We start from the raw sequence: 26,451 nt of genomic DNA on the forward strand, positions 1-26,451 counted from the left end.
GTCATAGGCTGCGTGCCCCGAGCGTGGGGCGGGGCCGCAGTTGCGCAGTGCCGCCAGTGGCTGGCGTCGCCTTCGCCCCCTCCTCCTTCTCTCCCGCCCCCCGCCGTGCCCGCGCTTCCCCCCCCCCCTCGCCCCCATGCGGCGCTGAGGCGGCGGCGGTAGCGGGGCGGCCCCGGGGCGGCGGGGACCGCTGAGCAGCGGCCATGGAGGGTATGGACGTAGACCTGGACGCGGAGCTGATGCAGAAGTTCAGCTGCTTGGGCACCACCGACAAGGACGTGCTGATCGGCGAGTTCCAGCGGCTCCTCGGCTTCCAGCTCAGCCCCGCCGGCTGCGCCTTCTTCCTCGACATGACCAACTGGTGCGGGGGCTGGGGGGGGGACGCCGGACATAAGCAGGCCGAGGCGGGCCGGCCTGGACGGGAGGGCCGCGGGCTTCGGGGAGCGGCGGGGGCCACCGGCCCTGAGGGGAAGGGCGGGAGGCCGCCAGCCCTGCCGAGGCTGGGCGCCTGAAGGGAGCTTCGGCAGGCTGCCGGCGCGGAGGGGCCGCGCTGCGAGCCGGGCCCCGCCGCCTCAGGGCGCCGCAGGCCTGTCCCGCCACCGCGGGGCCCCGCCGGCGGGAGGCGGGGGCAGAGCTGCCGTGAGGAGCAGGGCTGGTTACGGGCTCCCCTCTCCCCTCCGCTGGCCCGGAGCCGGCGGTGTCGGGGCGAGGCGGCGGTGGGGCGGTGTGAGGCGGGAGGGAGCTATCATGGCAGCGCGGAGGAGAGCAGCAGGACCGGGCCGAGGAGGGGCTCGGGTTCGCCTCCCCTCTCCAGCTCGGGGCAGTAATTGTGCCAGTTCATGGAGCTCGTCGGTCAAAGGGCTGCAAAGCTGTTAAAGAGTGACTAATTGATAGGAAGAGGCCATGTGATCGGCGGACACCGCAGCTCTTAAAGGGCTCTCAGAGGAACCGGAGGGTGAGCTGGATCCGGGGATGGTTTGTGGTGCCCTGGGCAGGAGAGGCATCAGGAGGAGGGAAAACTGTTGCAGAAGGGCTGCGTGGATCTGTTGCAGCGAAAGTTACCTGGGTGTGTGCTGAAAACTCAGCATCTGCTCGCGGCGTAGGGGGCTCTGTAGATGCTCCGGGGTCCGGTGTATGGTTTGGCTTTTTCAAGGCGCTCAGTCAGTTCCCCTAGGGAGAAGAAAACAGTACAGGTGATCAGGGAAGCTGCAGCTCGGAACAAACGTGGGAAATGTGCAGTGTGATGGTGAAAAACTGAAACCAAGAGGGTTAGTCCTGCAGCAAGCCCAGTGACTGTGGAATTGCTGCTGAGCTGTGGGGTTTGACTCCTCTAAACCACTTCTAACAGTGGCTGGGCACCTACCAAATCCTGACCCTCTTTTTAGGTGTGCAGCTCTTCTCTGGGACGGATGCAGGAGAGCAAAGTGTTTTCTGCTTTGGATATCATAAACAGAGATTACTCAGCTGAGTTAATGCTTCTTTCTTCGTGGTGTAACATCAAATCCATAAACCATGAAGCTTGAAAGCCCAAGCTGAGGTTGTGGTATCAACAGCTGGGAGAAACTCGCCTGGAATGATTGAACTAAGCAGCAGGTCTAAGGCAGCTTTTCCCCTTCTTTCCTTCCCTCCTTTTCCAGCTCTCTATCAAATTGTGTTGGCAAATCTGCAGAGGGAGTAAGGGAATAGTAAACACGTGTGAGCTGCTGCAAGGCAGAGCTCTCTCTCTCCCGGAGTGAAGGAGCTTGCCTTGGAGATGTGGCTCACAGCAGGAGAGGCTTTCCCCCTTCGTTCATGTGTTGATCGTATCAATAAAGCTGCTGAAAGTGCAGCCTGGTGCCGTGGGTTTGTTCTGTGCTCCTGGGGAGAGCAGAAGGTGTAGCAGTGCTGACCCTGGGGGTTGCTGCAGACACAGAGTGGAAGCTGCTGGCCTGGGCTCTGCTGAGGAATCCTTTTCTGTCTCAGGACTCGAGTTTCTGGTGGAAGTGACAGCCTCTCCAGTACCATCCCAGCAGCAGTGTGTCTTTAAAGCAAAATCTTTCATTCCCCTTGAGAAGAAAATCTGAAGTGATTGTACAGCTCGAGTGGCTGGTCTGCTTCTCAGGACAGAGGTTTTCACCTTCCCTTTGTCACTGCTGGGGTTGTAGGTGTAAGCTGCTAAGCCTCATAGCTGGACGTGGCCTGGGACAGGGAAACGTTAGGTTGGTGTCATGTCTGCAGGAGTACACAGATCAGCACAGGCTCTGCTGGGGCTGCTCTCAGTGGGCTCAAGGCTGGTGTGAGTTTAACCTTTGGCAGCAGGGAGCTGGGCTGGGTGTGCTGCCAGGTGCTGCTGGGCACTCTGGGGTGTGCCTGCCAGGGCTCTGCTCTCCTGCCCTGTCGTTTGTTGTGCCTGAGTCTGAATGCTGCAGTTCTGCCCCTCTGGCTTTCTCTCTCCTCCTCCAGCCCCCACCTCTTTCTCAGGGTTATCAGCCTGAGTAACCAACTCTGCTCTAAAAAACTGAAGGAGGAATTCTCCTTCTCTGGAGACACTTTTCACTGCCTGCTGAGGGGCCCTGAGCAATCCACCCTGCCCCAGGCAATGGCCTACTGGGTTTGTTTCTTCTGGCCTGGAATGAAGGCCAGAATCTTCCACCAGCAGCCTGGCCTGCAAATGATTTGCCTCTGTGAGACTCTAGCGTTGCTTTTCCTTTGGTGCTGAGGGACGTGGCAGTGTTGGGTTAATGGTGGGGCTGGATGAATTGAAAGGCCTTTTCCTGCCTGAAGGAGTCCGTGGTTCCTCTTGTTGAAGGCAAGAGGTCTCTTCACTCTGCTGCAGGATCAGTGATCACCTGCAGAAGAGGTGAGGGAGCTGACAGCAGGGCAGAGCAGTGTGCTGGGCATGTCCTTGGGGGGTTCATTAACACAGACACTAATCATTCTCACTAGAAGTCTTTTTCCCAGGCATGGCAAGCTGTGGGTCCTCTCCAGAGCAGAAGCTGTGTCCCTGGTGTGTGCCTTGCACACCTTGTAGTACAGAGTCAGGGCAGGGGTGCAGTGTGAGCTGAATGATTCTTTCAGTTAGTATCCTCAGTAGTTGTGTTCAACATATTTGGAGTGAAGTTCCTCTGCTGTAACAGAGGAATTGCTTTTAAATAGCTTGTTCAGCCAGTCTGGGGGGGAAGAGCAGCTGGCAGCAGAGCAATGGAGATCATTTAAAGCAGCCCTGGAAGCTGTGACTGTGTGCAGCTTAGCTCGAGCTGCCACGGCCCTGGCAGACCCAGGACAGTCCTGAGTCTGGCTTCATGAGCAGCAGTGCAGCAGTGCTTCAGGTGGAACATCTGCATCCAAAGTCTGAGCCTGTTCTTGATCTTCAGGAAATACAGGTCAAGCACTTGGATCCTTCCCCTCTTATTTATTAAACACTTTCCTAGAGTGCTGCCTCTTTTTAATGACTCCTTCAGTGCTGGGGGGGTTCTGCTAGCTTCCTGGCTTTCTGCTGCACAAATCTGATGTCCTGAGCTGCAGGACCTTTAAGGGTGAGGCACACTGTCCCTCTCTACTCTCTGTGTATTTATTCAGCAGAAGTCGTGAGGCTTCAGAGTGAGAGGCTGAGCCTTTGCTCCTGGCCTTGAGCCCAAAGTCAGCCTCTCCCGGAGGTGCTGGCACCACTTCCTCAGGAGGACCCAGGCAGCATGGTTGGGAATGTTTTGCTGCCATTGCATGTAGGATTCACACACACACCCCCCCAAGCCCACCAACCCCCCCTCCCTGGCATGGCACACCCAGCTCTGCTCCTTCCCCCCCAGAGCTGCAGTGCAGGCACCTGGCTGCCTGCGGACCGGGCACATCCCCAGGGGCTGGGGCAGGGGGCTCCTGCGAGTGAATTGTGGTGGTGAAGGCAAGTTCCAGGTGCTGAGTGCAGTGCTGTGTGGTAGCCTGGCCAGGAACGTGTCTGAACTTGTCCTGACTCGGTCTACCTGCATCAGGAAGCTCCTCCTGAAAGCCTCTGTGCTTGTGTTCTACAAACAGGAGTTGTTCAGGGCAGGCAGTGGGTGCGGAGCAGACCTGCCCTGCTCTGCCTGCTCACAGGCTTCTGCAGGGCTCTGCAGAGGTGGTACCAGGGCAGCTTGGACTTACCAGAGCCCTTGCAGAGCAAAAGCTGTGGAGCATCAGCCAAGGCCTGGCTGGGCCGCAGCAGTGTGGCTCAGTGCGGGAGCGGAGCAGGCTTCGCCCTCAGCGTGCAGCGGAGCCCTTGTTGACACTCAGTCAAGGTCTGTTTCGTGAAAGCCTCTGAAGCTGGTGTGGAAATGGTCCTAAGGAAGAGGAGTTGCTGAGTTGAACTGGTGACTATAGCAGCTCTGAGGGTGAGAGGCTGCAGTGTGAGGCTTGGAGCTTCTTTAATTTGGTGAGAGAGGGAATTCATTGGATTTGAAGTAGTGCTGCATTTACAGTCTGTGTTCAGCAGAGCTGGCTGTGAGGGGCTTCTGAATTTGGAAGCCTTCATGGGGGGATACTCCAGGCACTCACATGTCAGATGTCTTTACATTCTCTCTGGCTTTTGTTTAGAGAGGTGAATTTTGATCAGTCTGGTAGGTGTGATATTGACACGAAATGTCAGAGAGTGATGGGTGTAGTGTGTGGGGTGGGGAAAAGTGCTACTGCTGCCAGGCTTAGACCTTTTTTGCTCTGCCTTTCTGGTGAAGAAGGTCTCTTTACGGTCCTCATTTGTGAGGTGGTCAGATCTCTTCTGGAGCCTCTCCTTTTTCCCTGTAAGCTGAGAATTTGTAGCTGTGTCGTGGCTTACAGATGAGAGTTTGCACAAAAGGACTTCAGGTTCTCCTCTGCAAACACTCCAAAGCCTGCTGCAGACCCTCAGGGTGCACTGCCAGCTGCAGGGCACTGCTGTTGGGTGAGGCAGGGGTTAGCTGCTGCTGGTTTTTCACGTCAGGAGCCTGGCATTTTTTGAGCAGTGCAAACCAGAGAGCTGAACCCAGCAGGCTCAGGTCAGGAGGGCTCACTCAGGTGATGGCCAACACTGCCAGGATGTGAATGCTGAGGTGGAATGTGGGACCTCAGCTGCACCCTCAAACCTCTGGCCCTGTGGTTGCATCCAGAGCCAGTGTTCCTGCTTACAGCTGTGGCTCTGAGGGGTTGCTCTGGAGCAGGGGTTCACTGCCACCACCTGCTGCCATGTGTGTTATTCCAGCCCTTACCTAAACACCAGCAGCCCCACAAGAATGCAGTTGATCTCCTAACTCAAGCCACTGGTTCTTGCCCTTCTTTAGATGCAGATGTGCTGATCAAATACTTGTGGTTGCAGACCTGATCTGGTGCTAGATTGGCATTTGAATGTTTGTGGGGGAAAAGTCTATCCTTGGCTGCTCTTCTGTCCAGCTCTCTGCTCTGTGCCTGGAGGTCCTGGCTGAAGTGGGAACAAATCGGTGTGGTTCCCTGGGCTGTTTGGAGGCCACATTCTTGTTGTGTCCAGTAACTGAATTAGCTGCTGTCAGAGCACTTGCCTGGTTTTCAGTAGGTGTTCTGTCCTGTGCATCCACAGCTTTCCTGGGCTGCCTCCACACGTGAGAAGTCAAAGGGCAGGGAGGATGCAACCACAAGCAGGTGGATTTTCTTTCCCTCCTTCTGCATTCCTGCTGTTCAAAAAGGGAGGACATGGCACCTGGGGACGTGGTTTAATGGCCACGGTGGGGCTCGATGGTCTTAGAGGTCGTTTCCAGGCAAAACCAGTTCCCAAGGGGATTGCAGCACAGTGAGCAAGGATTTGTGCAGCCTGTGCTGTACCCCAGAGGAGCTCAGGGGTCCCTGCTGTCCGTGCTCGGCCATGGGACTCCAGAACCTCCCTTTTGCTAATCCACACTCTGAGAAATCCGAGGGAGATGTCCCTGCTGCTCTGCAGAAGACTGAGGTTTACCTTTGCTAGTCCTTTCCTTTGGAGAGGGCAGTGGGGGGAATCCCTGCCTCGAGGAGGAGGCAGAAACCTGAGAGCTGCTCTTTGGAGTCAGTTCTCCTCCCCTGGAAACTCCTGCGGGTTCCTCCGGCGGGCAGGGGGTGGGGAGTCGAGTTGCTTCGCTTCTCTTCTGCCTGCATCAGGTGATTCAAAACGAACCAATCTCATGTGGCAGGAGGTAGGAAGTTCAGGTCGCCTGGGTCTGAACGGGAGTCCTGTCGGACTGGTGATTGTCGGTGGCGACCACTTGGGCTCGGGGGGGTGAGAACAGTGAAGCCCTCGGTGTGAGAAAGTGAAGCAGTTGGGAAGCTGAGGATTTAAACCCAAAGGCATTCCTGCTGCAAACCACTCGGTGAGCTGTTGTCCTTACAGGCAGAAAGACGCCCAAGGAACAGCTCTGGCAGCTCCTGGTGCTCTGTTGTGGCAAACTAAAGCACAGTGGATGTCCTCCGTGTGCACATGACCCACAGCAGGCTGCTGCCTGTGCTGTCCACGACTGTCCCTGCTGCTACTCAAAATCACAGGCCTGCAGGCTCAAGAGATGCCCAGGAGCATCTTAGTTAATTCTCTAGAGCATGACAAGGCCCCTTCTCCACTCGGGTGTTTGACCTGCTTGCTTTGAACGACACCCGGGCCTTAAGTACTCGGTGCTTGAGCTGCAGTTGTGCTGCGGGTCACAAAAGGTTCCCCAAGCGGTGCTCGTGCGAGGGAGATGCAAGCAGGAACTGCAGCAGACAACAGCGTTTTGGTGCCTGCACTGCCTTGCATGCCTGAACTTGTCCTCTGACAGTTCCTGTGGCTTAATCCCCTTTGCTTTAACACAGACAATTATAGATGGGTGCCATGGTTTGCAGCGAGGAATTAGCAGTTACAGAATCTTCCCTGCTTGCTTTCCCCCGGGAGGAGCTGCTGCCTGCTCTCGGTGGCAGCCAGCAGAGAGCAGCTCCTGCGCCGGCATTCTCCAAATACTTGCCCCAGACGTAAACCTCCTGAGCAGCTGCTCGGGGGGGCTCAGCTGCCGGGGGGCTGTGTGACTTGGGGCAGCACCGGCGGCTTGTGCGGCCGGAGAGCCCTGCTGAAGGCAATCGATGTCCTTGGGGGCGCGGAGCCTCTGCTGGCCTCGGCCCTGCTCTCTGCCTGGAGCACCACAGTGCTGTTTGGAACCGGCTGCTTGCAGCCCAGACAGTGAAATCTTTGGCTTCATGTGCGAGCTTCAGATGGAACAATTCCTGCACTTCAGTGCCCTGGGTTCAGCTGCAAGCTCTCGGCTCCCCACACCGGCCTGTAGGTCATCTAACATCCAAGGAGGTAGTTTCCCAACCTCGTGGTTTAGTGGAAGAGAGGTCAAAAAGGAAGAGAGCTGGTACCTGAATTTGGCTTTCTGGGATTGCCTCTGTTGGAATCTATTCACTGATGGAAATTTCAGTCGCTCACAGCATCCTAAGACTTTGCACTTAATTGCCGTGTGCCATCCCCGGTGAAAGTGTTTGAACGGCAAACTCCAGGTGGAAGTGCTTCCCTGGGGGGTGACAAGTACCTCTCCTCCCCCACCTCCTCTGAGGAGGCTCCAGCTCAGCAGCTGCAGATGCCAGTCCCCCATGGCTGGGGCAAATACAATCCAAGCAAGACACTAAAGGTGGAGAGGGAGCAGGGTTAGGTTGCCTCACTTGGATAAGCTCCGTGCACGTTTTTAGCCTTTCCCACCTGTAGCAGGCAGAGATGTTCTGTTATCTGGGAGTGAGAAATGATCCATCTGCTGCAGTTTCTTTTGCACATCTCTGTTTCTGATGCCTTATGTGTGCCGGTGCCGTGCCGGTGCCGTGCCGGTGCCGTGCCGCATTTGGAGAGGTTGAGACGTTGGCTATGGGAAGGGTACAGGGTGTTGCACAGGGTGCTCACAGTCCCACATGGTGGGGTCAGAAGGGGCCCTCTGGAGATGATCTAGTCCGAGCCCCCTGCTGTAGCAGGGTCACCTAGATAGGGTTGCACAGGAGGATGTCCAGGCAGGTTTGAACCTCTCCAGAGACTCCACAACCTCTCTGGGCAGCTTGTTCCAGGACTCCAGCACTCTCACAGCAGCTGGGCATTGGTGCTTTTGGGGCTGCTCTGCACAGCAGTGACCCTGTCTGTCTGTCTGCTCGCTTTCTGCATGTCCTCTGCTTGCTGTCTGTGCAATGACCCCAGGGCTGTGTCCTGTGTGAAGCCCAGAGCTGAGGGCCAGCTCTAAGGACTCGTCTAGTCTTTGCTTTTTCTGATGGCTCAGGGGAATCTGAGCCCTGGGAACTCGCCCCTGGGCTGGGGAGGGGGGCTGGGGCTGGGGAGGGGGGCTGGGGCTGGGGAGGGGGGCTGGGGCTGGGGAGGGGGGCTGGGGCTGGGGAGGGGAGCTGTGGCTGAGGGGATGGGCAGAGCCTGCGCCCTGCACTGGGAGCTGACCCTTGGCTTGATTGGAATTTTTAAACCCCCATTTTATTTTCATAAACAAATATCTTTTTATTTGAATCTTTCCCCAAATAATTTACCAACAGTTGAGACTGCATCGGTGAGGAAGCCTCAGTGCCGTGCTTGCTTCCTTCTCCTGTAAAAAACCTGATCAATAACAAAGAATTCTTTCCGATGGCCTGCAGGTTGCTCTTCCCTTGCACAGGAGTTGTGTTACAGGAGGCCTCTGGGTTGTGAATTGATTTGGAAGGGTTTCTTTTCGTTTTGAATACTGCAGGGTGACCCAGTTAATTTGGAGTAATTACTGTCTAAATATATTGGTTTAACATAACAAAAGGCTGGCTGGAAAAAAAAGGGAAGGGGAAGAGTGGCTGAAGATAAACCACTGCAAACGCTGAAGAGTCGTTCAGGGGCATCTCCGGAGCTGTTAGCAAAGGAGGCTTTAACTTCACTGCTGTCATTTAGTTCCTGAGGCTTGAAGCAAAGCAGCAGAGCTGAAGGATTGATCCCTGGCTCTCAGTAGCAGGTTGTTAGAGGAGCATTTGACACCTACCAGTCCTGGGGTGCCCATAGCTAGAATGGATTCCCTTGGCAGTATGGAGCTACAACCTTTACTTGTTGCTTTCCCCCTCCCAGGATCTTGCTCTCAGGACTAGCCCTGAGCCCCGTGTTGGTTCTAGGCAGGCTCACCTTGTCACCGGGGTGACAGGCAGGTTCTGTCAGACCTGCTCAGGGAGTACGGCAGAGCTGCAAACTGCTGCAGTCCAGGATGGCTCTGAAAGGGGGGGAATTGCTTAACTTAGGTGAGGATGGGCTGGCACCCCGAGGGCTGAGTTGAGAGAGATGTGTGGCCACCCCTGTAATTAGGAGAGCTCAGTCATGCAAATTACCCTGGCTGGATTTGGCTCCTCCTTGCTTCAAAGTTGTTTGCTTTTTGCCATAACTTATCTCCTACAGCAGAGAGCGAAGGGGCAGTGGGTGCAAGGCACACCTAGGAGTACAACACCGCAGGCAGGGCTGTGTGAGCAGGGTGATAACCTCCCGCGGCAGCCTGGCGCTGGGTTCCCCAGCCTGAAGTCTCTGCAGCTGGTGCTGTGCAGTCACAGCTGGATCACGAGGGTGAAGACACCCCAAAATTATCCCTGTATGGGCAAAGGGAAGCTGCATTTCAGGGCCTCGAGTGTTTGACCTTGAAGCCGTGCTTGTAAACTCCACCAGTGTGCCTGTGGTGGAGGGGCAGAGCAGCAGGAGGTAGTGCTGAGCCTGAGAACCTGCAAGTAATCAGGCTGCAAATGGCACTGGCCTTTCCCCAGAGGCTGCTTGGGTGCTGGGGGGCCAGGGGAGGAGGGGAGCACTGCCTGGGGAGGTGGAGGCAAAGCCAGCAGTGGTGTGCTGGTTGTGTAAGCGGAGAGCAGGAGTGCACGGTGGGTGTAGCTCGCTGCTCAGTGGCTGTCTCTTGGGGTTGGCTGTGTCAAAGAGCCTGAACTTCAGTCAGATTTGCTTTGTCATCCTGACTTTGGCTCTTGCCACTTTCAATTTCTCCTCAGTTTCTGGAAACTTCTTTAGGATTCTGTGGGGGATCCTGTCAGGTACCTCCCGCTACGGGAACGAGCTGCCCCCACACGCACTGCTCAGAAGGCTGGGGCCAGGCTGGGGCTGCCGGCTCACAAAGGGGACAAATCTGTCCAGGGCTTGTGTCGGGGGGTCTCAGCATGTGTTGCTCTTCAGTTAGTTTTTAACCAAGTGCTGCAGAGGGCTGGAGCTGCTTCCCGGTGGCAAAGCCAGCAATGAAATCTGACCCAGGGAGGGGAAAGGGGCTGGCAGAGGGCCTGTGTGCACAAATAGCCCCCGCCGCCTTCTGCAGCCTGTTCACAGCCAAGCAAACAACAGACAGGGCAGGCTGCTGCACAGAGAGCTGCAGCAGAAACCTTCCTCTCGGGACTCTGCTTTTCTTTCCTCCCAAGGTCAATGAGACCTGGTTGTCCTGAGCCCTGAGCCGCAGGATGGCACAGCACAGCTGCAGACTGATTGCTGTTGTGGTGCTCTGGGAGGGAGAGGCCTGCACTGCTGCCTGCTGGACCCCTTGGGGTACCTTTTGCCTCAGATTGCTGTCACCCAGGAAGACATCCCAGAGCAAACACCGCTCCAGCTCGCAGTGTTAGCTGGCTGGGCGAGCAGGAGGCTCTTGGCACAGCCCCGCCGGGAGTTATGTAAATCCTGTGCGCTGTGGAAGCAACAGGCGGCTGCTGACGTAGACCCCAGCGTCTGTCTGCATCTAGTGCCTGATGTGGCATGCACCCTTCCTGCAGCATTTGACCCAGCTGCTGTGTTAAATATAGCCCTGACACTCCTCGGCAGCAAGCGCCTGCTGCCTGGCCTGGAGTTGCGCTGGATGCGGAGACCCTGCCCGGTGGCTCCGCCTGCAGCCGCGGTGGGGGCGCAGGGGAGGCTCAGCCCCGGGGAGGCTCAGCCCCGGGGAGGCTCAGCCCCGGGGAGGCTCAGCCCTGGGGAGGCTCAGCCCCGGGGAGGCTGTGGCCATGTGCAGAGCGCTCCTGCAGTGCCTCCTGACGCCGGGGCTGTGTGCAGGGTGCCAGCTTCTCCTGCAGCTAACGGTGATTATCTGCTGCTGCTGGATTACCAAGCCCTGCATCTGCTGTGGAGGGCCTCTCCCACCTGCCCCCATCGCCCCTGCCTGGCAGATCTGCCCGAGATTGCCACTGCCCTTGCTGACCCAAGCTCCAGTGCTGCTGGCTGCTACCCTCTGGGTCTCCAGTGATTCCTCCAAGGAGTAAGCCGTGATTCTCCCATGCAGTTCTGATTTCACCCAGTGTTTGATCTGATTTTGTTTTCCCTGTAGCACTGTGGGGATGGAACAGGAGGCAGTTCCCTTGCTTACTGTTTGGAGCCTCTTTCCAGCTGGCAAGCATCCTGCCAGCCCTATGTTTGCTCTTTCTCAGGGTCATGCTGCAAATGTTTCTCTTGCTTTCACCTTGGCTTTGCTTTAGACACATGACACTGCCTCACACAATGCAAGCCCTCCACATGTCACTGCCTCCACATGCTGCAGGTTCTGACCAGCCTTCTGCATGGCTTTGCTTTGGGTGGTGGTTCCCAGCTCTTGGAAGTTGTGTTGGTTTGTGGGTGTGGGTTTGTGTTTTCTATCCTGCTCAGAAAAGCAGCACAGATCTGTGTGTAACCATGAGTAAGAGGCAGCTGTCATGTCCGTTGCATCTGGGGAGATTTTAGTCACCTCCATTCCCTCTGCACCGACTCAGCAGATGCAAATGAGGGTCACAACCTCACAGAGTGTAAACAGAGGGATTTCCTGACTTGCCAAACCCTTACATAATGACTTAATGGTGCATGGGGGAACGGCAGTGAGGAGTCAGGAATCCTCTTCCTGTCTGACTCTTCCCCTTTCAAATGACTTATCATGAAGAGCTGCAGCTCCCCGTGGCAATCGATGGCATCCGTGGCTTTGAGTGCCGCAGGACACCACAGACTGCCACTGTGGTCTCTCTTGATCCACTGAGAACTTCTGACTGGGCTGGTTTGTAAGTCCCTTGGGTTTGTGACTGTCCAGAGCTGAGCACTTCAGCCACTGACAAACAGCTGAGGGGATTGGTCCTTCAGGACCCGTGAGTTCCAAGAGTTCAGAGAGAAGCAGCAGTGGTATCAAACTGTCCCTGGCAAGCAAGATGCTGTGTTCTGAGTTCTGTTGTCTTGGAGAGTCCCTCCCTTTCAGAAGCCATGAGCAGCAGGGCAGATGCACTCTGAACTGCTCAGGATGAGGTGTGGAGCCTGGTGGCAGGGGCCTGAGCCTTGGGTTGTAATCTGCTCCTGTCTGCTTTCCAGGAATCTCCAGGCCGCCATCGGAGCCTACTACGACTTTGAGAGCCCAAATATCAACGTGCCCTCCATGTCCTTTGTGGAAGATGTCACCATAGGTGAAGGAGAGTCCATCCCTCCTGACACCCAGTTCACAAAAACATGGAGGATACAAAACACAGGTAAGGCTGTTGGGCTGGAGAGGGTGGCAGGTCTCGTGCAAGAGGTGCTGGCTGGAGGCAGGAGGCTTTGTTGCACTCAGCTCGGGGCAGAGCCACCTGTGCCCCTTCTGGAGCTGGCACACATGGTGGTGAGATGTGCAGCTCAGTCTGGTCAACTGTCCTGTTCCTTGTGCCACCACTCAAGCACCAACTCTAGGAGACTTCTAGCTCAAATAAACTGAAGTGCAAGTTGTGTTTTGGTTTTGTTTGTTGGGCTTTGTTTTAATGGAAGAGGAGTCACAAAATCATTTTGGTTGGAAAAGGCCTTTAGGAACTCAGCTGTTCTCCAGCTCTGCCAAGGCTGCTGCTAGACCATGGCCCTCAGCACCACATCTCTGTGGCTTTGAAATGCCTTCAGGGATGGGACTTCAACCACCTCCATGACAGCCTGTGCCAGGCTTTGAGAACCCTTTTGGTGAAGATATTTCTTCTAATCTCCAACCTCAACCTCCCCTGCTGCAACCTGAGGCCTTTTCCTCTGGTCCTGGCACTTGGTGTCTTGGAAGAAGAGACCAATCCCCACCTGGCTTCAGCCATCAGGCACTGAGAGGGGGTGGTGATGCAGGGCTCTGTTGCAGGTGCCCTTTACCTTTCAATACATTTTCTGACAGATGTGAGGCTGGAGGGACCACATTCCAGAATGAAACAAGTCAAAAGTGTGACTGGAATCCAGGAAGTGAGGCCAGGCAAAATCCATTCTGAGTGATTGATCTGCTGGGATGCAGCCAGGGGAGCCTGGGATGGGGATGCCTTGTCCCTGAGTGTGGCAGTGGCAGGAAGTTGCCTGAACCTTTGAGCTGTGTCTGCTTACACCTGTGAGAGGCAGGATGCTAGCACAGCAAGGGTGAAGGTCGTGAATCACCATCAGTGAAGCTCAGCTGCTCTTGGTGAGGCTGCTTGTAAATAACTGCAGCACTCAGGGCTGTGCAGGTTTGTGCTGAGGATCAAAGTACAGCAGGGACTGAAACCAGGCTGTAAATGTGGGAGTGTTTCATCAGAACATGAGAGGAGGGTGTGTGAGTGTTTGAGGAGATCATCTCTTGAGACTTGCTCTAGAGAAAAGGCTTCCTTGCTGCACAATGGGCAGGTGACACAGAGCTTGCTTCCACTGCAGTGTGAAACTGCCTGGCAGCTTTGGAGCTCTCACAGGTGGGGTAAGTTGGACAGGTCCTGTCTCTCTGCTGTTAGTGTCTTAATCACTCCTTCCTTCCTCTCTTGTTCCTCAGGACTCTTTCCTGCATGCAAATGCAGCCTGAGTTTGCCACCCCAGTTCAGGCAGGGTTTTGTTGTTCTGGCAAGGTCTGACCTGGAGTCCATGGACGACCTGAAATGGGGAAGGGAGTTCCTGCCGGGGCCAGCCCTTGCTGTGGCTCCTGGGTGGGTTGTAGCCTTCTGAGAATGTGATCTGTTCTCCAGCAGTGGTGCTGGAGGCCAGATCTTGTTAAAACCACGCTGCTGAGGCATGTTTCAGTTCAGGGCAGCCTCACATCCTGCGTGGTGCCTGCAGGTTGAGGAGGACTGCAGCATTTTACAGCAATTTTGTGGTTTAATTAGGGTACCCTACCAAAGGGCTGCAGTGTTTCCAGAGAATGTCTGCTTGTTAGGTAGGTAACTGAGTAAAGCCAAGGTTTTAACAGCTCTACAGGAAGCCTTGATTAAGTGACTCCAGTTCTAGAACATGAAATACCTGAGGCATGTGTCACCACAGCATTTAGTGTCTGACAAGTGTGACAGGCAGAGCCTGGGGAGGTTGTCAGGTTTAGTGGGAGCAGTAAGCTGGGCTCAGTCACCTTCCTTATCTGCTATTAAAAACTAATGCCCTGCTCTGCTGCCTTGCAGGACAGTGCTGCCAGCAGCCCCTTTGCAGGATCCAACAGACTTGCTTCCTCTTCCCACTCTGCCCCCAGCTGCTGCTGGCTCTGCAGGGCAGTTGCTGCAGCTCAGCTGCCCTGGCACGGTGGCATCAGCATGGTCTCCTGTGGGGCTTGTCAGCTGTGGCATGGCAGGCACCTTGCAAGCCTGGAGCCCTTAAACCTGATAAAAATCACATAAATTATTTAAACTGAAGCATGTTGCTGGGCTGCCAACCTTTGCAGAGGAGGCTTCCTGCTCAGCTCCCACATGCCACAGTCTGAGGTCACCTCTCTCTCGCTGCTCTCAGGCCTCCCTATCAGCGCTGCTTCCAGCTGCAGTGTCACATCCCCCACTTCCCTCACTCACACTCTGCCTGCCCTGCTTCAGTGTGGACTCCATAAACAAGGACTTGAGCAGGGAACCAGGCCCTGCCATGCCTTCACTGAGGTGCCCACAGGGATTCAATTAGCAGGCAAGCTGCTGCAAAGGATGCTCTGGGGTGAGTGACATCAGGGCAGCATCCACCACTCGCCTCAGACCAGGCATGGCTCTGCCTTTCCTTGGGGGTTTCCATTTGCCTCAGCCAAGCAGAAGGGATTCTCAAAGCCCTTGGCTGAGTCGAGTCACCTAATGGGGAAGAAGTAGAAGCTAATTGTGCTCAGCTGATGTTTCCTGAGCCTCTGAAGCACTTTGGGTTTTGTCTGCCCCAGCCCTTGTTGTCTTTGCTGGGGATGGCTGTGCCTGCATGCAGCAGCTGCTCTGTATCTCTGCAGGCTGCCAGGTCGCTGCTGGTCCCACTGCCTGCAGCCCGAACGCTGATCTCCAGGGCTGCATCATATGGCCACAGCCCCTCCCACCCTTGCACGAGGCTGAGAGAAGGCTTGGTGCAAGAAGAGAAAGAAATCCATTTGGAAAGTAGTCCTTAGCTCTTCAATTACAGCTCAAACTCTTAGTTCCTCCTGGGACTAACAGGTTTAAAATAGAACAGGGCTGAAAGAAAATGTTTGCAGCACTGGGTATTAATGTAAGGCTCAGGAGCTGTGTGCAGGGAGGCAGGAGGAAATGAGTGTGGGGGGAAAGCCCCCACCTAGGTCTGGCCTCATCTTTGTCTCCAGTGTTGGTGAACTATTTGTGCCTGTCAGGCTGATGAATGTTCTTCAGCTGTTGCACTGGGGCTGTGAGAGGTTTCCTGGGTAAAGACTCAGAGCTTGTCCAGATGCAGAGGGTGCTGCTGGGCTCAGGAATCTCTTCACGCCTCCAGTGCTGTGGTGTGTGCCTGCTGGTGTCTCTGGCTGCTCAGCAGCTGCACAGCTGTGCTGCTCCTCCAGTCCTGCACAGGCTGCTGCTGCTGTGCCCTGCACTGATGCTTCCTTCTGTTTCATCCCAGGGACGGAGGCCTGGCCCCCGGGGGTGTGTCTGAAGTACGTTGGGGGAGACCAGTTTGGCCACGTGAACATGGTGATGGTCAGGTCCCTGGAGCCCCAGGAGATGGCAGATGTCAGCGTCCAGATGTGCAGCCCCAGCACGGCAGGGATGTACCAGGGGCAGTGGCGGATGTGCACGGCCACCGGGCTCTACTATGGAGGTGAGTGACCCCCTGCTGCGGCCTGCTCCTGGCACCCCACCTGGGCTCTGCTGCTGCCCTGCAGCCTCATGCTGGAGGGAGAGATCTGCCAGCTCCTGGGCTAAATACAGGGATTAGAATAGAGGAGACATCGGTGGAGCTGCCTCCTTGTCTTGGGCAGCACAGAGCTGTGCTCTGAGCGCTGGAGCCAGCTGCAGACTGCACGGAGCTCTGGAGAGCAAAGTCCTGGGGACTCTCTCCCAGCCCATCCTGCTCAGGATTGTTTTCCAGTGCTGAGCATTGTGAACTATGTGGGAACATAAAATCTCTGTCAGTGGTGAAAACCACAGCTGGGAAGTTTAATGAAGGGCCAGGTTCAGTGGTGTCGCTTGGTGCAGCCACTGGGATCCATTCTTCTGGGCTTAAAGCTGACGTTCTGGTACTTTGCCTGGTGCTTCAGCCTGTGCCACCAAACATCCTGGTTCATGTGGAGCCTTTCAGTGCCTTTTAGCCAGCTTTGGTTGACACTAAGAGCATCTTTGTCTGTTTTGGCAGTTGGGAGTATCCCAAGTTACATGAGTTTGAGTGAAAGATGTTACACTTGGAATCAAAAACTCCTCCTTGCTCAGTACAGGCTCTTGGCACAGCTGCCAGGGAAGGTGCCCCCCTTCGGTGTCAGCACTGGGTGCAACTTGTCCCTGAACTCCTGCACAGAGGCTGGAAGGCCTGAGGGGCTGTTCCCCTGGTGGTCCCTGCCACAACCACAGACAGATACTGCGGAATTCAAGTGTGGTGGGGGTCAGAGGGCAGCTCTGGGGACCCTCTAGATCTGCTGGAGCAGGGGGCCCAGGAGCACAATGCCCAGGGGGGGCTGGAAGCTCTCCACAGAAGGAGACTCCACAGCCTCTCTGGGCAGCCTGCTCCAGGCCTCCAGCCCCCTCACACCAAAGAAGTTTCTCCCCATGCTCGGGTGGAACCTCCTGGGCTCCAGTCTGTGCCCATTGCCCCTTGTGCTGTCAGCAGGCAGCACTGAGCAGAGCCTGGCCCCAGCCTCTTGCCCCGCAGCCTTTCGCTGTTGCTGAGCTTTGCTCAGATCCCCTCTGGGGCTGCTCTTCTCCAGCCATCCCGCAGCGGTCAGGCCCAACAACTCCCTGCGGGACGGGCCGCCGGCCCAGGCCGTTCGCCCTCCCGGTTCAGCGTCGAGGGCCCCGGGGCAGGCGGCGGGGCTGGCGCGGGTGTGCGGTCGCGGGCGGGCAGCAGGGGGCGCCATGATGCTGCGGCGCGGCCGGGGCTGCCGCGGAGCCTTCACGGCGTTCTTCGGGGGGGTCCTTGAGGACGCCGTGGTTTGGTGAGGGCGAATCCCACCCTCAGGAAAGCCGCAGAGTACACCCCTGGGTCGTCAAAGGCAAGCCGATGAAGCCAGCGTGCTTCACCTGCGGGGGGCCTGGAAGGAGCCCATCCATCATAAAATGGTTCAGGTTGGAAGGGGCCTTAAAGCCCATCCAGTCCAAGCCCCTGCAGCTGGAGCAGGGTGCTCAGAGCCCCAAGCAATGTGGCCTTGAACACTTCCAGCATCCCTGGAAGCCACGAGGGCCCTGGGCAGCCTGTGCCAGCCTCTCGCCACCCTCACCTCATCTGAATGTCCTCTTTCAGTTGGAAATCTCATCCTGTCACTACACTCCCTGGTAAAGTCTGTCCCCAGTTTTGTGACCCTTAAGTACCAAAAGGTCACAAAAAAGTGTCCCCAGAGCCTTCTCCAGGCTGAACAGCCCCAGCTCTCACAGCAGAGGGCTGCCAGCCCTCCCAGCATTGCTGTGGCCTCCTCCGGCCCTCTTCCAACAGGTCCCTGTCTGTGCTGAGGGCTCAAGAGCTGCCCCTGCTGCTGGGGATCAGCCCAGCTGTGAGTGCTCCTAGTTGTTTTTACATCCCCCAGCATCCCCCAAGTTCTTCTCCACAGGGCTGCTCTTCATCCCTTCATTCCCCAGCCTGGATTTATGTTTGGGGTTGCCCCTATCCAGGTGCAGGACCTTGCTGCTTGGGAACCAGACAAGAAGCACCACCTGCTGTCTGCTGCCCCAGGCCACACTGGCAGCAGGAGAGCAGCCCCTCCTCTGTTCAAAGGTGCAGAAAACCTGGAAACAATGGCATGTGACATGAGCTGCTGTTAGGAGATCTGAGAGCAGGAGAGGAGGTGTTGCTGCTCTGCTTTCCAGTTCTCTCTGCAGTAAAACAAAGCTGGGGCACTTCAGTGAAGAGGTGGAGAAACTTCACCCAAAGGCAGGCAGTAAAGCTTCATGTGGATACCTAGCAAGAGATGTGTTTATGTACACAGGGCAGAATGTCTGCATGAAGTGCAAGTGGGATGGAAGTTAACTAATAACCTGATCTGTGTGCAGGAGGCAGAGTGCAGTGGGCAGGAGCTGGGAATGTGGCTCCTGCTCTGGCCAGCCCTTTGTGAGTGCACCTCACAGCCTGCTGAGGCTGAGTGCCTGACCCACCTGCTGGCAGTGTTGTGGAGCCTGAATGGAGACATTCTGCTGTGAATTGCCATAAACATAATTACCTCCCAAGTCCCCCTGGTGTTGTTTTGGTAGCCAGGCCTTTCACAGCTAAGCCAGAGCCTGACCTGTTGGTTGCTGCAGGAGAGAGGGCTGGCAGTGATACCTGCTGGTCCTGCTTCAGTCCCACTGTCTGCAGTCGCTGCAGCCCCTCTGTCAGTGCCTCCTGCTGGCAGTCTGCAGTGTGGAGCTCCAGGCTGTCACCTCTCCTGGGGGGTTCCTGTAAGTCAGAGTGAGCCTTGCCTGGAACACTACCTGGGTGCCGAATCCTGTGCCGTTCAGGTGGGCTGCGGCCGGGCTCTGCCTGCCGTGCGGGGGGCGGAAGCCCTGTGCTGCGTTCCTCCTCCCCCCTTCCCAGCTCCGTCCGGTGAAGCCCAAGTCTCTGTCTCCACAGATGTCATCTGGGTGATCCTCAGCGTGGAAGTTGGAGGACTTCTGGGTGTAACACAGCAGCTGTCGTCCTTTGAAACAGAGTTCAACACACAGCCACACCGCAAGGTGGAAGGCAACTTTAACCCCTTCGCCTCCCCACAGAAGAGCAGGCCACCAGAGGAGAACAGCCTCAAGGACCCCGGGGGTCCCGAGCTGGGCACAACCAAGAACACTTGGGGGCCTGCCCCCGAGCACAGCGAACAAGACCAGAATGGACTCTCAGAGAACTCTGTAAGCCTCTCCCCCAGCAGTCCCTCCAACAACTTGTCGGTAGTGACCTACAGTAAGGTAGGTGCCCTGGGGGAGCAGGAGAATGGCTAGGAGGAGCCTGGCATGTCTGTAACAGCTCCTCCCTACAAACTGCACACCCTCCCTCCTGCTTCTGCCAGACCTGCTAAGGAAGGTTCTGAATTTGACTGTCTGACTCTGCCAACTCCTCATGTTATATTAAAGTATTTTTGCCTCTGATAGACTCTACCAGATCCACCTCTTTGGGTTGGGTTTTCTTTCTTTTTCTTTTCTTTTTCTTTTCTTTTTGCTTCAAGTCCTCCTGAAAACTTCTATAATCTTGTCTGGGTGCTGTAACTATGAGTGGCTGGAGCCTTCTCCAGCTGCATGTGCAAATAAGTCAAAATATCTCTCTAGATGTGCTCCTCAGTTTTACAGAACTTTGAAAAGAGCAAACCTGACCCCACCCCCAAAGCCTAAGATTAACCAGAGACCTTCTTTGTAGTTGGTGTGGGGAGGCTACAGAGCTCAACACTCTGATCCCAGCAGCTACCTGTCAGGAGCAGTCGATCAAGGGCCTGTTCCTGTCTGTGTCCTTGTCTTGTTTATAATGTAGGTGACTTTTAAATTATCTTTACTTTAAATCTCTCTCCAAAGCTTGCTTGGTGGATGCTATATGAGTCTGAGTGATATTTTGACTGTTTTTATTTGCTTGTGTGTGAAAAATGACTTGCAGGATTATTTACAGTTCAGAATCCACCTGTTAATGCAGCCAGTATGTGTAGGTGTGTGCTGTCCTATGTCAAACTAGTTTTGATTTGGAAACTCTTTTTAAATGCTTTACTGTACTTTAAGCAGGCTGTGTAGGACAATAACACTTGGTTGCTGAATGACTTAATAAAGCCCTAATGTTAGTTCACCTACAGCACTTTAGTTCCTAACTGGATGAATTGCCTGTCCTCTCCCAGGGGATCATGTTTAATGACCTACTTTGCTCCAGGGCTGTGCAGTTGTATTCTTTTACCGGTGGCATGCATGGGGTTAACAGATTGCCAGGCTGCCAACCACCCTCCTGTTTCACACCCCAAGCAGAAACTGCTGGGAGCTCTATCTGCCCCTGCTCCCAGGTTCTGGCTCACTGAGAGTGAGATGTGGGTGGCCTAGGGCACGATTCAAATGTGAAGCCTTTCACTTCTCAGGTCAGACACAGCCTGAGTGAGCAGTGAGGAAGCTGCTGCCCTGGCCTGGCTGCTTGGGGAGGTGTTCCCTGGGCTGGCTGCAGAGGTGGCTGTGTTCAGCCACAGCTTCCCTGCACCACCCTGTCCTTGGGTGCTTCAGAGGGGAGTGCTGCACATGTGCAGCAGGTTGGTGAGAGCTCCCTGTATTGGGTGACACAAGCAGGAGTCAGCTGCCCAGGGCAGCTGTGGGAGGCAGTGCACTCCCCTGAGCTGGCCCTGGCTAAAATACCAGCTTTAATTTGGGTGGGAAAACTCAGATCCACGTTGGATGGCCAGCTCTAGGCTGCAGGTGGCTTCTTTCTTCCCCTCTCTGTTTCCTGAGGGCAGAGCTTGGCAGTCACTCCATAGCAGATTTGCACTTGCAGGTGGAACTGCTGGTGGCTGTCCTTGAGAGGAGTTCCTGTGTGGCACCTCAGAATGGGAGGCTGGCACTCAAGTGGCCTTCAGCTTTCAACTAGGTCTCTCCCTGTGGTGCTTCCCCTTCCTAGTAAGAGGAAAGTGGTGTGGGCACCAGCAGGTCAAGGGTGCCAACAGGCTTCTAAGAACCTGGGTGTGAGAAAGTGATACCTCTGAGAGGTGCAAGGCTCAGCTCTAGGGTGGCAAAAGCCAAAGAGTGAAGCACCAGCAGAGAGGATTTCACTGCACTTCAGTAAGCTGCTTTAGCTGCTAGCCCAAAGCTCCCCAGCAGTGCTCAGATGTGAGCTGCTACAGTCCAGCCTCAGGTGGAGGGGAGGTCTCCTTCCTCTCTGTTTTGGTTGGTTTATTTGTTTGCTGATTTTTCTATTTACTGATTGTTCTTGAGTGGATTATCTGAGCTGAAAGCAGAGCTTGTGTATCCTGTTGGCTTCAGAAAGGTAACTTGGTCCTTTCTGGAGAGGGGTGGAGGAGATGCCAGTGGCTGTTGAGGGGCTTTGTACTGCAGGGTTTCTCTTTGTCACATGGAACAAGTTAGCTTTTCCTCTGGAGGCTGTCAGGGGAGGTCTGTTCCAGCCTTGTCCCCTCTGCCCAAGACAGGAGGATGCTGCCACAGGCTTGGTTCTGATATGGGGACAGTGCTGTCAGTAGAGCAGGAGCAGCTTTGACATCCCAGGGCCTGCTCTGGTTCAAAATCAGCAGGTGACCTTCCTCACCTTGCCTGCTGGGGCTCTGGCACTGCTGCTTGCCTCCTTCCTGCTGTCTGGAAGGGTAGCTTTTCTTTCTTCCCCTAGAAAGGGGTAATGTGTAAGCTGTAGTCCCAGCTGGGGCTCAGATTAAGTGGGGAGAAAGCTTACTGGAGCTAATGTCAGAAGTGTTAAACCACTCTGTCAGCAGCTGGGGTTCCAGTGCCTGTCAGGAGCAGCTCTGTCTGGCCCTTATTCCCCAGGGGCTTCACCTGTGCTGTTGTTTGAGAGGGCAAGAGAAAACTCTTACACTTCAAGCTGTTGTCTGGTGATTGAATATTGATGTGAAAGGCTTTATTTCACCTGGCAGCAGACAGCAGAGTCCTGTGGGACTTGCTTGCACATGAGGATGTCTGGATTATATTTGTCTGCTTTCCTGTCCCCAGAGCATGGATCAGCCCCTGGGGGTGTCTGACCCCCCATGCAGTGAGATACAGCAGAGGGGATGAGTGGGGCCCAGTGAAGGTGTCCGGAGGGGCCTGTGTCCCATACTTGGAAGTGATAGAAGCCCTTCAAATATTCCACCACTGAGGAGGCTTCCTGCTCTCTGCCACGAGCTGGTGGAGAACCCCAGCCATGAGATCTTTGAGCTAAAGGCAGCAGTTCCTGGCCTGACAGCCTTGTCCACCCGAGGGGAAGCCAAGCCCCCCCTGTCCTTACAGCCTGGAGCTGGCTGCCCCTCTCCCGAGCGGCTGCCGCCCCCAGCTGTGTGCTGCTTCCACACCAGGGCACTGCAGCTTGCAGATTTGTTGGAGTCACTCTAAGCTTCCCCTGGGAACTGTTTGGGTACCACCCTGTATTTGTGGGGAGGGAAGATAGCTCAGAAACCTTTGCTTCTGCGAGAGGGAAGCTCCTCCCATCCTGGGGTGGTTACCACATTTGCTCAGAGCAAGGTGGGAGGTCAGTGGAGACAGCTGGGCAGCTCCTCTGCCAGCCACGCTGCTGCTCAGCATCTGCAGGCTGAACTGATGCTGGTCTGCTCCTCTCTGGGTTTGGGTGCTGCCTGTTAGCTCATCCAGCAGCACCAGCAGTCCTCCTGCCTCTGGGACTGTGGGAAATGTGAGATCAGCTGATTTTAGCTTAACTTTGCTCCGCTGCAGGCCAGCAGCTCCCCTGTGTGACCTCTGCAGAGTAACTCAGGCTGCCAGCTGAGTCACAAGAGCTAAGCAGTTGCAGGGTGACTTAGGTACCTGAGCCCTGCTCTGCTCCAGCAGCTCTCTGCACCTAAACCCCTCCAGTGGCCATACTCCAAGAAGGTTCTTAACCTCCTGGTGGGCTCAGCTGCCAGGCCCTGTCTACACATCCTGCATGGGATGTAGGAGCAAAGCAGTGCTGCAGCCTCTGCTCTGGCTGTGCCCAGCTCGCCCCAGTTAGGTGAGGGCACCCTCGCAGCAGCTCTGGCTGGGAGCAGCCCAGGGGTGAGGAGGAAATGGGCACTTGTAGCCTGGTCTGATGCTGCTGCCCCCTGTGTGGCTTTTGCAGCTGTGCAGCAGCAGCTCCTGTCTGAAGTGTAACTCTTACTGCTCTGGACTCAGTGCTGAAGGAGAAATAAAGTCAGCTGCTTGAAGCCTGTGTGGTGATGCTTTGTGAAAGTCACTCAGCCCTCCTGGCACAGGGGCCTGTGTGTTACAGAGGCCTCTCACTGCCCAAAGCATCTCAGTTCCCTGCTAGGTACAGCAGCCAGGTGGTGGCTGAGACCCAGAGTGCTCCTGCAGAGCCTTTGCTTGCCGAGACGCAGCCAGCGCGCCCTCGCCAGCAGCTCGGCGGTGCCTGGCGTGGAAGGCACTGGAAGAGCTGCAAGGCTGCAGCTGAGCTTTTCAGAAGACAGTGAGCTCAGAAGGGAGTGCACCCAAAATAGGACTCAGCAGAGCTGCCATTGTGTGCAGAATTATTTTTGCAGGTTTATGACGTAAAGTTCTGCAAAGAGGATAATTGCTGCCGGCTGCTGCCTGCCCTGCAGCACCAGCAGGCCTGGCTCTGTGCTGAGGCACAGCTGCACCTTGCTGAGGAAGGAGATGCTCTTCACGGGGGGGAGGAGGAGCCTCTTGCTCAGGGTTTGGCTTGGGCTCCAAGTCTCTTGCATTTCCAGTGGGGTTTGGTTCAGCTCTCGCTGATGGAGCTCGTGGGTAAGTGCAATGCAGGGAGGGTCCCAGAAGCTAACACTTGGGGCAGTGACTTCAGGAGAAGCTGATCTTGGTCCTGGGTTCTGGGGCTGCTCCTGGCACTCTCCTGAGAAGCTCCTCTAGGGCTGGCAGCCTGTGAGGTGCAGTGTAGCAAGTGGCACAGAGCTTAGTAACCTGACCCTGGGGCTGAGCTGCATTCTGGCTGTAATTAACACCAGGCTACAGTAATTGTGCAGCTTTCAGTTGGATACAGGAGCAAAGAGTACCTGAAGATGCAGAGGCTTTCCCTGGTTCTCTGCCCAGGAAAGGGCCAGGGAAGTGTTCTCATCTCTGGCCTGAGCTGCAGGCTCTGGGCTCTACCCAGTCCTGGTGTTCGCTTTGCCCGCTGGTGCTGCAGGCGTCCTGGCTCGGGGCACACAGATCAAACCAGGGAGATGCAGGAGTGGGACCAGGGTTAGGGTTAGGGAGTCAAACAGCTCTGGGCACTGCTTGCAGGCAGATGAAGCAGGTAATGGGCAGCAAATGCTGGGTCTGGAGCTTAGCCCCTGTGGCGAGGCTGCCCCGGGGCTCCCTGCCGTTCCCTTTGCCTTGGGTGTCCTGGCTCGCAGCCGCAGGGGCGACGCGCTCTGGGGTAGAGCCCAGGCCTTGCTCTGTGGCTCAGTAGCACCTGGCTGGTACCCAGCCTGGAGAACACCTGCAGGAGGTAAGTGGAAAGCAGCTGCCGGCGCCGCAGCCTGAGGAGCTTTGCAGGGCTGGGCGGCAGAGGGCCTGCCGGGGGCGCTGCTCCCTCTCCTTCCTCGCCTGCTGACATTGATGATGTCTCCAACTTTCTTGCAGGGTTTCCACGGTCCTTACCCCTTCGGACAGTCTTAAACACAAACACAAAACGGGTACCGGCGAGAGGAGCTGTGAGGAGAGCTGGCGGCGGGGGCAGGGCAGGGGGCTCCACGTGCAGACGACCCCGCGCGGCCCCCCCTCCCCTGCCTCCGAGACAAAGAAGAGAAAGCAAAACCAAAAGCCCAGAAACCTGAGACTTAGCTGGTCCAGAGGAGAATACACCAGCTGAGAGCACGTGTGAGTGCTGGGCTGCAGGAGTGCTGCTGAGTGCTGCGGGAACTCAAATGCCCCCCGGCCTGGGGCCCCTCGGAGCCCCCTCCCCTAATTAGGTAGCTTCAGGAGTTTGGCAAAGCCATCCCGAGACAATAATCATCCCAATACCGGTTTGCCTACAGAGCAGTGGTAGCTTCAGCAGTGTTTTGGTTTCTGTCTTGTCCAGGTTTCCCCCAGGGGCAGTGTGTTTGTGTGGCACTGGCAGTGCCCTGCCTGCTTCCCAAAGGGCATCTGCTCAGCTTGGCATCCCCTGGGCTCTGTGCAGTGACTGCTTTGGGGCAGACCTTTTCTAAAGGTCAGCTCAGGTCTGCTGCCAGCTCTGTGTTTTTAATATCTGGGTTTAGTTACCGACTTTTTAATCCTTCCTTTCTTTTTTCCCTCTCTCCTGTTTGGTTTGGGTGGTGTTTGCCCTGCATGTGCTGAAAACCAGGGCCTGGCGTCACAGGTGAAGAGAGAGGCTCTGGGACTTGCAGGATAAGTGGAGGGCTCATTTCCCTTCCCCTTGTACGTGAAGTACCCTGAGACACACACCCAGGCTAGTAACAAAGGGATCCGTTGAGGTTCCCGCTGTCCTGTGTGCTTAGCACTCTCAGGTGCCTGGGTGTTAACCCAACCCTTGCTGTGCAGTAGCTGTGCCTGGAGCAGCCAGCAAGCAAGCCTCTGGTCCTGTGCCAAGAGCAGACTCTCTCTCTCTGGCTGTGATGCACTTGGTCGTAGTTGCAAAGCTTTGCAGAAGTTCTTTTAATTTGAAGTCCCCCACCCCTCTCTTACAGAGCACAAGGTTGCATTCATTGCTCTGTGGTGCAGCTGGCTCCCAGGCTGATTGTCTGCAGCTGGGGGTGCAGAGCAGGCAGCAGCAGCAGCTGGGCTCCACTCTCACCTGGTCCTCATTTGCCTCTCTCCCCCTGGCTTGTAGCTCTGGTGAGGCTCTTACCTTCTGAAGGGGCTCCCCAGGGCTTGGGGTCAGAGGAGGCTTCACCACTCTAAAGACTCAGGGTGCTCTGCTGTTCCTCCAGTTGTGTACTGGGAAGTGCAGTGTGAGGAGGGGGAGAATGGCCCCCAGTGCTGTGTCAGCAGCAAGGGGAGCAAGGTGAGAGCCTCTGTCTCCCTGAGCTGTGGACAGGGCTGAGCAGCCACTGCCAGAGAGGAGCACAGGAAGCTGCCACGGCCTGCTGCCAGCTCTGGCAGCTCTCAGCTTCTCCTTCTGGGGCAGGCTGCAGCTCTCTGCATGGCTCTCGCTGCCTGCTCTTGACTGGTTGGTTCTGAGTGGGGAATTCATTGTCACTGCAGCTGCCAAGGACTCTCAGTGCATGGGGTGGATCTGGTGGAGGAGCTTCCTGCCTGGGTGCAGGTTGGTTTGTGTTTCAGAAGGTCAGTTGGCAAAGGTTGCTGTTATCTGAAGCGAGCAGAGAGATGCTGGGCACAAAAGAGACCCTGCAGCCACTGACACTTAGAGCTGGGTGAGGGCCTGGCTCTGGCTCAGCAGAGTGAAGCCCTGGAAGGTGGTGCTGCCCCTCTGAGTGCAGCTGTGGGTGCTCCTTGTCCTGTGTCCTTGGGTAGCCTTGGGTTAGTTGTCTCCTCACCCGGTCTGTGTGGCTGTAGTGGAGCAGGTGGCTTCCCTCTCTGCTCCCTCCTCTCCAAGCAGCAGCTTGTGGCAAGCCCTGAGGGCCTGAGCAGTGCCTGAGCAGTGCCTGGTCATCAGCTCCTGCAGCACTGCCCCTCCCCCCCCCCCGCACCGCAGCAGCTGGGGGC

At 56.0% G+C, this 26,451-nt stretch overlaps 1 protein-coding gene across 1 annotated transcript; it reads left to right on the top strand.

The window, feature by feature from the left end:
• Window positions 1-45: 45 nt before the first annotated feature.
• ILRUN (inflammation and lipid regulator with UBA-like and NBR1-like domains) lies at window positions 46-25,433 on the top strand. Its single transcript, XM_054176509.1, has 5 exons — window positions 46-361; window positions 12,239-12,393; window positions 15,674-15,871; window positions 18,803-19,128; window positions 24,427-25,433. Exons 1-5 carry the CDS (start codon window positions 204-206, stop codon window positions 24,460-24,462), a joined length of 873 nt encoding a protein of 290 aa, XP_054032484.1. The 5' UTR covers window positions 46-203; the 3' UTR covers window positions 24,463-25,433.
• Window positions 25,434-26,451: the final 1,018 nt, after the last annotated feature.

The sequence above is a fragment of the Dryobates pubescens genome, chromosome 35 (genome assembly GCF_014839835.1).
Source record: "Dryobates pubescens isolate bDryPub1 chromosome 35, bDryPub1.pri, whole genome shotgun sequence".
Taxonomy (NCBI): Eukaryota; Metazoa; Chordata; class Aves; order Piciformes; family Picidae; genus Dryobates; species Dryobates pubescens.